The 10,649-nt window shown below is 35.0% G+C and overlaps 1 protein-coding gene across 2 annotated transcripts in view; it reads left to right on the top strand.

Annotated features, from left to right (window-relative positions):
* LOC111053472 (cytoplasmic polyadenylation element-binding protein 2) overlaps positions 1-10,649 on the top strand; it is a 483,681-nt gene that overhangs the window by 462,942 nt on the left and 10,090 nt on the right. For both annotated transcript variants that reach the window (XM_039425785.1, XM_039425786.1), the window contains exons 4-8: positions 1,957-2,126; positions 4,089-4,238; positions 5,151-5,361; positions 6,793-6,974; positions 8,737-8,847. In XM_039425785.1, coding sequence (XP_039281719.1) covers positions 1,957-2,126; positions 4,089-4,238; positions 5,151-5,361; positions 6,793-6,974; positions 8,737-8,847 — 824 coding nt within the window. The remainder of the gene's footprint in view (positions 1-1,956; positions 2,127-4,088; positions 4,239-5,150; positions 5,362-6,792; positions 6,975-8,736; positions 8,848-10,649) is intronic.

Below are 10,649 nucleotides of genomic sequence, written 5' to 3' on the forward strand. Positions count from 1 at the left end.
AAGCCCAACACCGAACCAGTTTAACCACACCGCTTCGTCTCATCATGATGCTCCTAGCTTTCTTTGAACTCCTAATGAAATTGTTCCGGCGATTGAATAGAGCAGATGAACTCTTTAGGAAACCTCTGATTTTCATCAAAGGAAGAGTGCTTCAATATTAATAATGATATTCGGAGCGGTATCAATGCTACACGTTAACGTTCGTGATCGATAATAACGAAAGACTTCAATCGGCAGGAATAGCTTTCTCAGAAGAGATAATCCGATTTTAAAGACTTCTCATAAAATTTCTATCTCGAAAGTATCGTTGCTTCTAATGAAAATAGGATTACAGTTGAAGGTTTCCAGTGAGACAGGTAGAGAAGTAATATCCATTATCATTGAACGTTTTGTTTAGTGTTATTGGTGGAAATAAATTGGAGAATTAGACTAGAGATAAAATAAGGAGAAGGAGGAGGAAGAAGTTCAAGGTGGAGGGGAAGAAGGAATAAGAGGAAAAAGAAACTATAAGTATAATAATGTGGAAGAATGAAAGTCCAAGGCGAAAGGGAAAGATGGATAGAAAAAAGGAGAAGAATAAGAAAGAAAAGAAGATTAGAGGGAAGAATAAAGAAAGAGAATGAGGTAAGGTTCGGGAAACAAGAAGGGGGAAATAAAAGGAGAAGAAAGAGAGGTGGGAGGAGAAGATAATAGAATAAAAAGAAAAGAGAAATAATTTTTCGAAAATAAAGTGAAAACGAAGAATGAGAACTAGTAGTTGGATAGTAATGTTATTATAAGAAAAATGAAAAATGGTTAATACGGTGAAATAAGACTGAATGAATGAGAGTAAGTAGAGGTAAGTTAAAAGGGAGAAAGGAAAATAGAGAGAAAATAAACGAGGACAACTAAAAAACGAAAGACGACTAAGAAGTACAACTGGAGAAGGACGAGTAAGATCAGTTTCAAAGCAGAGAGGTGACAAACAATAACACTTGAATACAAGTGTTTAAAATTTGAATACAAGAAGCATAAAAATTGGAACCAGGTGAGAAATAACGCGAAGGCAACGTTCAAAGGTGGAAACAATGTTAGGGGGGAAGGAAAGTAAAGGGAACTGGAAAAATAAAGAGAACTGGAAGAAAACTGAAGAGTAGTGTGATTTGAAATTATCTTCGTTTGAATGTTACGATCAGTTCGAGCGTAGTGGATTTGAGAAGATGAGAATTGGATGGAAGAGTACTTTAGGGAGAGTGAGCAGTCAAAAGGTAGCGATTAATTGCAAGTACTTGAAACAACTATAAAAAGGGCCAGATCATTTGATGGGCCTTCCCCCCCCCTTCAATGGATTCCAAGTACGTTTGAATGCCTTAGAACGTGATCGTCCTTCTGTTCTATTAGGGCTACTTATTTAACTGTCTTTTTCCACTCCCTATAATCTGCTGCTTCACTTCATCTTTTTCTCATATTCTCTTCTTCTTTTTAGTCTGCCTTCTACTTTTCCGTCTACCTTGCCTTCTTGTATGTCCTGCGTTTCTTTCGGCATCAAGCTAATGTGTTTCTATTATCCACATAATAAGACGTCTTGGCCATTTCTCATATGCTCATGAGAGTCATTGGTGGACCAGCCAATTCCTGTTTTATAGTTGCAAGGCAGATTTAAAATTCCTATTTGTGAGAACTCCATGATTTAGCAGTTGAATGATGTACACTGCTAATCCTAATGGAGACAATATTTTGCAGATAGTCTAGTCAAGTGAAAAATAATATTAGCTCTGATTTAGAGATAAAATATGATATAATGATGACATCCTCTGGCATTCTAATAAGAATTCAGTTTCTTGTGTTTCCACCCTTAATTCTTGATGCTTCAATTAAACTGGTTGAATTTGTCAATTTATTATGAATTTGGAAAAATTGGTGTGTCTGTGATGATCTTTACAAGTGCACTTTTATTCATGAATTGATTTTTTTCAGGCAAGACGCCGTACTTTCCGTCGCTGGAGGAAGGGGTTGGGGGTGGTGGAGGCTGCCTGCTGGATGAGAGTGGTCAGGTGATGGCTGCTCCCCCCGCTGCCCTCTCCTCGCCCTCTCGGTCATCCCCGCACAGCCAGGGCTCAGAGACTGGCGAGCGGTTCTCACGCAAGGTATCCTTTATGCTATACTATCCTAAACCAATGCTATCTCTTTCTCATTCGAATATGTCAAGTTTTATCGTATTAAAATACTAATAAAAAATAGTATATTTATCTTCTCCTCCGTATAGTACTCCAACTCTAGTACTTTAGTGTTAAGTGTAAGAGAGGGCCGGCTACGCCCTAACTTCGCCCTCCTAGGTTTTCAATAAAGGCAGCTAATCAATCAATCAATCAACTCCTCCCCCTACCAGTTATGTTCAACGCTCCTTCACCTCCTTCAACTCATCACTCCTCCTCTTACTCTTCCTTCCCTCCTCTCTCTTCTCTTACTCCTGCTCCTTCTCCTACTTCTTCTCCTTTTGCAACTCCTCTCCCTCCATCTCCTCCCATTCTCCTTCTGCTCCTCCTCCACCATCTCTTTTTTCCTTAAAGGACGGTACACACAGATATGAGCTTAGCAAGCTAAGCAACTCAAATCAAATCCTCCTCCTCTACCATTCCTCATCATCCTTCATACGAGCATTTAGTATCATATTACTTCATAATATATTAACTTCATTATTAGGGCTACACTTAATTGTTAAGAAATAAAAAAATGAAAATGACATTAATGTTGAAACATCCTGTGAGTAATAATTTTTGAAAAAGGTACTTACATTTATATTTTTTATTATCTCTTGATACTTCATAATATTAAGGCTGTGCAAAGGCTAAAAATAAACTTTCTACTGGTGATATTTTTCAAAGTTTCTCGATTCGTTTCTCAGGAAAACATTTTTTTTCCGATCATTAATTTTTGAGATATGAGCGCCTAAAGTTTAAATTTTTGGGACAGAAAATTTCAAATTCGGTAAGAGATAAATCCATGGTATTTGAAGGATTGAATCTTCATGGTATTGTTGATCTAGTAAAACAAAAATTTTCTGAAATTTTGATTAAGTTATTCAATTTACCAAAAATGACCAAAAATAACTCAACAAAGAGTTATTTTTAGTAAATTGAATAACTTTCTCAAAAATTGATTTTTCCAGAAAACTTTTGTTTTACTAGATCAACAATGCCATGGAGAATCAATCCTCTAAATCTCATGGATTTATCTCTTACCGAATTTGAAATGTTCTGTACAAAAATTTAAACTTTAGGCGCTCATATCTCAAAAAGTAATGATCGGAAAAAAAATAATTTCCTGAGAAAACTTTTTCATTTTGATAGCTTGATGATATACAAATCGAAAAACTTTGAAAAATATCGCCAGTAGAAAGTTTATTTTTAGCCTTTGCACAGCCTTATACTGTGTAGTCAGACTAAAATAAATTGAGATTTGAGCTTCCAGTATACCAAATATCAAAATTGCCAGACTTTGTGAAATTACAACTTTTACACGCACAAGACAATTCGTGATAAAATGTATTCGCTGCATCGGCTAACGCCAGCATCACATTGAATATACTACCTATATATATCCAGTCTCACGGGCTTGAGAAAGTCTCAACTTCAAAACTCGTATGGTTAATATTTTGTCTCAAGTTATTCTATTTATAGTATAGAAGGCTGAGAAAGAGATGGGTACCGGAAAACAGGTTAATTGATAAACCTAATCCCTGAAATGAAGATGAAGTATAGGAGGCAAGTTATGATTTATCGTTTTATTGCTGATAAATAACAAGTACAGTAGCAAATTTAGTTTCCTCCATAAATTTATTTCAATTGAAAGCAGAGCTACACTCATTCAATACATCACTCAGCTGAATGTTATCAAAGCAAATGTGAATACTAGGTAAACATAAAGGCATTACCATCTTTTATAGAGTTGAAAGCAAGTAGTGATTTGTACTGAACACTGGAAGGAGTTGATTAGGAATGGAATTGTATTGTATGCAGTGATTTTATGAATGAATAATTTAATAAAACGAATTAATTTCACTATAAATAATTTAGCTAAATAGTGCTGTTTAATGTGTGTTGTTTCAGGTGTTTGTAGGAGGTCTGCCGCCCGACATAGATGAGGATGAGATCACAGCCAGCTTCCGTCGCTTCGGGCCGCTGGTCGTCGACTGGCCGCACAAGGCTGAGAGCAAGTCCTACTTCCCGCCCAAAGGCTATGCCTTTCTACTTTTCCAGGTCTGTTCTTAATTATAGTTTTCCCAATTTCTCATCAATTTATCATACTTCAGTTTCGTTTTTAATGTTTCCAGTTTCGTTTTTAATCTTTTCAATTTTGTCTATAACATTTCACTACAGTCAGTTCTGTCAGCCGAGAGACGTTGTAAACCATCATGTGCGTGTGAGAGTACATCTTGGGGCAGCAAGTCCAATTATTCACAGTAACTGCCTTCATCGTAGAAGATGATAAATATATATGATATATGATAATAATATATATCATAAAGATACAGTAACATCATTATCATAGAAGATAAAAGGGACTGAATAATATCGTTACATGATTCAGTGCTAATGAAAGCATTGTAAACTATTTGTGAGTTCAGCAATTAACGGCGGATTTGAATCATAAGCAAGTTCATCTGACTATAGACTTCCAATTTTGTTAGTTGAATCATCGTTTTATGTTCATTATACTGTATAATTAATAGAAATGAAAATTATTTTATTAGCCCATAAATACTAGAATTCAAACTAGAAATTCTGACACTTGATTAAAAAATTAAGAATATGTTAACCATCGGTACCATACACACTCAAAATAAAAAGAAGAACTTATGCGACATAGAACATAGAGAAGGAGGGTGTGCATTTCAGAAGCGAGTTGAAATGACATCTACTTTCAATTAGCCCATACTCATTTCAAGAATTTCTTAATATTTAGTATTGTAAATGATCCTTCGAATTTAACATGGTGCTATTTATATTTTATGAATGCCATGATGAATAAAGTACCATTTGCTTTGAGAACAGTACGTTCGGCGGCTTGTACCATATGTCACAAACTGTATAAGTTACAATCAATTTTTAAATAGATGTTTATGTTAAACAATTAGATGTTTTTTGAATGGGGTTTTGTTGAATTTGCAGGATGAGAGTTCGGTGCAGCAACTGATTGACGCGTGCATCCAGGACGAGGACAAGCTGTACTTGTGCGTGTCGTCGCCTACCATCAAGGACAAACCGGTGCAGATCCGGCCTTGGCGCCTCAACGACGCTGACTTTGTGCTCGACGCCTCCATGCCCCTTGACCCGCGCAAGACCGTCTTTGTCGGCGGAGTGCCCAGGCCTCTCAAAGCTGGTAATTCAATATTCAACAATATTTCCAAGTGTCTGTTCGTTGCTCTCTGGCGTTTCTATCAAACCTATAAAAATACATGATTCTAATTAAATTACGAATCTTATAGATATTAGTCCATTCAATATAGACATGAAAAAGAGGGTTTGCTTGCAATTATAATGTAGTTCGGATTTTTAAATGTATTTTAAAACCAATGCGAAATTTCCTATTGCTAGATACAGAGTGGCCCAAAAACCTGGTATTTTCGGTTCAAAATAAGTTCTGGACTTTTCTCATGTATACAAAGAATATATTAAAAAATCAAAACTACAAGGTAGGTCTATTATTACATGCACAATGTACATTGTGACTGGACTATATGACTGAAAGGCTGAACTCACACTTACGGGACTCAGGTCGAGAAGAGACTCGACTCTAGTCGAGAGCATGTGTTTCCAAATGTTGACACTCAGGCCACCCACATGCGCTCTACTAGAGTCGAGTCTCTTCTCGACCTGAGTCCCGTAAGTGTGAGTTGAGCCAAGGAAAACAACAGGCTCAGTCCAAAACTGCTCAGCTCCCAAATTCAGTAATATTTCCAAAAGGTAGGTTATTTATATTTTGTGTGTATCACTTATTTATTTCGTGTTACTCATTTATTATTTGTGCTACTCTTCTTCATTAAGTTATGTTACTTATGTGAAAAGTTAGAACTAGAGACGTCATGTGCTTCTGTCATTGGTTCTGGTGGCATTCAACCGACATCTATCACGGTTTGATTTAATAGACGTACGTTCAACTGTGATTGAATTTTGAAACAGAACGTGTGTGTATAGGTCTAGCAACTGTTCTATCACCCAATCATTGTTAAGCTTTTGATTCAGTAAATACATAAAATCAACACTTCAATGACCATGATGTAATGCATTCAAAAAAAAATTTTTAATACATCTCTTCAATTGGGCTAATTGAGTTATTTAATTATTGAAGAAATAACCAGTACTCTAAAAGGACACTAGAGAATGATGTGAGTGCTGTAGTGTTTATGTAAAAAGTTCTAAAAGAGTAGGGTACTAGCTATTTCTAAAATAATTAAAAAATATTGCTATTTATTGGTGTCACAGCCATTCCTAGTTTGACGCTTTGCCCAACGAACTTGTGTTCCGGCCTTTCAACATACTTGCATCAACGATGTATTTCTTGATCTAAGTTAACCAGTAAGCTGGCTAGATTCAATGCATTTCATTGATTATTATTGAATTATTTAATGCAATTGTTATTGATTACTGTCACAGAGAATAGCGGTTGAGTGCTGTTCTCACAGAGCTGACAACGCTATAATGCTGGGCCTATTGACCAATTATACTACATACCATTTTAGTGTAGAGACAGCTAGTTTTGACAATTTTTCTGAAGTGAGCAATTGATTGATGTGTGTTGTTTGGATTGCAGTTGAGCTGGCAATGATAATGGACCGGCTGTACGGCGGGGTGTGCTACGCGGGAATCGACACCGACCCGGAGCTGAAGTACCCGAAGGGCGCCGGCCGCGTCGCCTTCAGCAACCAGCAGAGCTACATTGCCGCCATCAGCGCTCGTTTCGTGCAACTGCAGCATGGTGACATTGACAAGAGGGTAAGAATTCATTGGATATGCAAGTCAAACAAAATCCTTCATTTGAATCCATCCTTGGTTTACGGGTATGCAATTCAACCAAAATCATTCATCAGAATCCATCCTTGGTTTACGGGTATAAAATTCAAACATAATCCTTCACCAGAGCCCAGAGCCCATCCTGGATTCACAGTATCACAGTGAGATTCATGCATCTGAAAATGTCTGTGCGAAATCTCTATGTAAATATGCTCGACAGCATGGTGATGTCATCAAGAGGGTAAATCTAATCCTTCATTAGAATCCATCTGATTTACAATTCGAACTCAATCCTTCACCAGAGCACGTTCTGGGTTTACAGTATCACAGTAAGATTTATGAACACGAATATGCCTGTGCGAAATCTCAATGTGTAGAATATGTTTTCTTCTTGAAGCTCCGGCACTATTGGTGAATACGATTAGTTGTTATATCAAATATTTGAAAGGATCAAAGCCTGTATATACATTCAAAAATAGGAACCATAAAATAGGAAAAAATATGAACCATATAATACACTGTGATATAAATTTACTATTTTCAAATTTCTATTTTTGTCAATCATTAATTGACTTCGACTTTCAATAATTAAATAATTATTCGAAACTACTTGTCTTGAAGACAATATAAAAAGGGTACAATACTAGTCTATCGAATTAAAAAAAACAGTACTGTATCGATATAACTTATTCGGTTCATCTCATATCAACTTACGCTTATCTATGTGTAATCTCTATCAAGATAATCTCTTATCAAGAGTAATTATTTAAAAATCCAATATAGAAAGAACTGATTAGTCTTGAATTGTAGAGAACAAAATCACCTTAGAATGATTTTCAGTTCTACATTATTTAACTAGTAGGTTAGATTATTGTATGCCTTTATTCAATTGTACCATCTTTGTATATTTATGAAACTATAAAGTATGTGAAAACGAGTGGTGTGGACCAAAATTCAAATATACATGGGCACGAAACAGACCTGATTATCATATAATGATTCACAATAGTAGATTTTTTGAACAAAAAACCAGATTATATTGAAAGGAAATGTTATAACATGCTACCATAAATCAAAGATTTTTGAAAATCAAAAATTCAAATTTTTTGAAGATCTTCAAAGAACATTTGAACAAATGTTTAGTTGATAGAGTATTTTATAGTGTACAAGAGTTCCTCTTAAACAAAAACTAGGTTTGATGTACTTGGTGTTGAATTCTGTAAAATTATTGGCCTGCTTGTCCTTATTGACTTGGAGTCCTTAGGACGTAATTTAATGATCACTGGACCAATGTAAAGACATTCTTCACTTATATTATTTTGAGGGAATGTGTGTGGTTTTCGTGTAAATTAGTGTTTCATTTGTATCAATGATGAATGTAGTGTTTTTTGTTGAAGAAATCCAAACATAAAATTATTATAGTGTATAAATAAAAACTATCTTCATCAAAATCTGTTTGGGATTTTCAAATTTTATCACAATCATGATACTCGATTATCATAATCCTTCCAATCTTTATATAATTGCTAAATTTTTAGTAATATGGAAAGGCCTGATTATGAAGATTAATGATTATGGTATGTCAATGTTAAAAGCGTTCCAGTATGCCAATTATTATGTAGAGTATGACCTTTTAGGGTTTGGAGTAAAAATGTCAGATCTGGAGGATTATTATGAGAGAAAATGTTTTTCTTTCTACCGTTTATAGTTTGATGTGTTGATGTGTGTGTTTGTAATGTTTTAGGTTGAAGTAAAGCCGTACGTGCTGGATGACCAGATGTGTGACGAGTGTCAAGGTCAGCGGTGCGGAGGCAAGTTTGCTCCATTCTTCTGCGCCAATGTCACCTGTCTTCAGGTAGGCACTCTCAAAATTAAATACCTAATCAAAGATAATATAAACAACATTTACAATTTACTCCAAATTTAATGCTTTTACTCCTCTAGGAGAGGAAGGCACTGATCATTTATATATTTTATTATAGTCGCCATATCGTTCACATTTCGACACTCTTGCTAGGTTTCTAGTGTATTTATATTAAGGTGAAATGAAATAAATAATTGTACGGTTTTACTTTCACATAGAAGATTTGAGTCCATAGCCAAGCACTCATAGAATTTTCTTGTAGCTGTTTTCCCTGTAGTCAATCAATGCTTATTTGAAATTATGTGAAAATATATTATTATTAACTATTTTCATAACATTATCAATTAATCTATATTTGTTTTATATGCATAGTTTTTCTATTATTTCTCAATGAAACCCACTTGATTTTCAACCTAAACTAACTATGCCTTATAACTTGAAATATGTTTTTTCTGTCGTTGACCAAGAAGCATTTTAAAATATCTTAGGCCCGGTTTCTAGGACACTTATTAAATCTAATGGACCATTACATCTACAGGGTGGGTGAAAAGTCCGAGAATGGCTTGAAATCTCATACACAAAGGTAATTTGACGGTGGGTGTGATTGGGATCCTACTCAAATTAAAAAAAACTACTTTACAATTACTTTAAAAATCTAGTCCGCCATCTTGGATCCGCCATATTGAATGCAACTTCATTTTTTTAAATAGGAAGGTAGTCATGCGATACATGATTTCGATACGGAATTTCAAGAAAAAATAATGGCAGAAACCGCATATCGATATCTCAAACCGTTTCGGAAATATTCACATTATTAATCAATACTATTCAAAGCAGAAAAGAGAGAAAAAAGTCTGAAAACGGCCTAGTATCTCATAAAAAGAAGTGATTGCACTCCGGTGGGTGTGATTGGGGATGCTACTCTAATTAAAAATACTACTATGACTTTAAAAATCTGGTCCGCCATTTTGAATGCAACTTTATTTTTTTTAAATGGGAAGGTGGTCATGTGATACATGATTTCGATACGGAATTTCAAGAAAAAATGAATGGCGAAGACCGCACATCGATATCTCAAACCGTTTAGAAGATATTCACATTATTAATCAATACCACTCATGTATTTCATTTCTGATTTGCATGGGACTGATTGATAATGTGAATATCTTCTGCACGGTTTGCGATATCGATGTGCGGTTTTCGCCATTCATTTTTCCTTTAAATTCCGTATCGAAATCATGTATCTCATGACAACATTCCTATTTTGAAAAATGAAGTTGCATTCAAAATAGCGGAGCAGATTTTTAAAGTCATAGTAAAGTAGTATTTTCAATTCGAGTAACATCACTAATCTCACCCACCTTGGAATCACTTCTTTTTATGAGATACTAAGCCGTCCACAGACTTTTTTCTCTTTTTTCAGCTTAGAATAGTATTGATTAATAATGTGTATATTTCCGAAATGGTTTGAGATATCGATATGCGGTTTCCACCATTCATTTTTCTTCAAATTCCCTATCGAAATCATGTATGCAGGGTAGTTTATTGCATATTGTATTGAATTATCGTTCAATAATACAATATAGGTACTTCTTAGCATTTGACCAATATCTCATGTATTTGAGGTTGTGTTTGTTATGGGGAGTGAATGAATTTGGTTATGTTAAAAATATAGATAGGCTACTTATCATCATTTGACCAATATCTCATGTGTTTATGATTGTGTTTGTTATGGGGAGTGAATGAATTCGGTTATGTTAAAAATATATATAGGCTACTTATCATCATTTGAC

Source organism: Nilaparvata lugens, chromosome 4 (genome assembly GCF_014356525.2).
Source record: "Nilaparvata lugens isolate BPH chromosome 4, ASM1435652v1, whole genome shotgun sequence".
Classification (NCBI taxonomy): domain Eukaryota; kingdom Metazoa; phylum Arthropoda; class Insecta; order Hemiptera; family Delphacidae; genus Nilaparvata; species Nilaparvata lugens.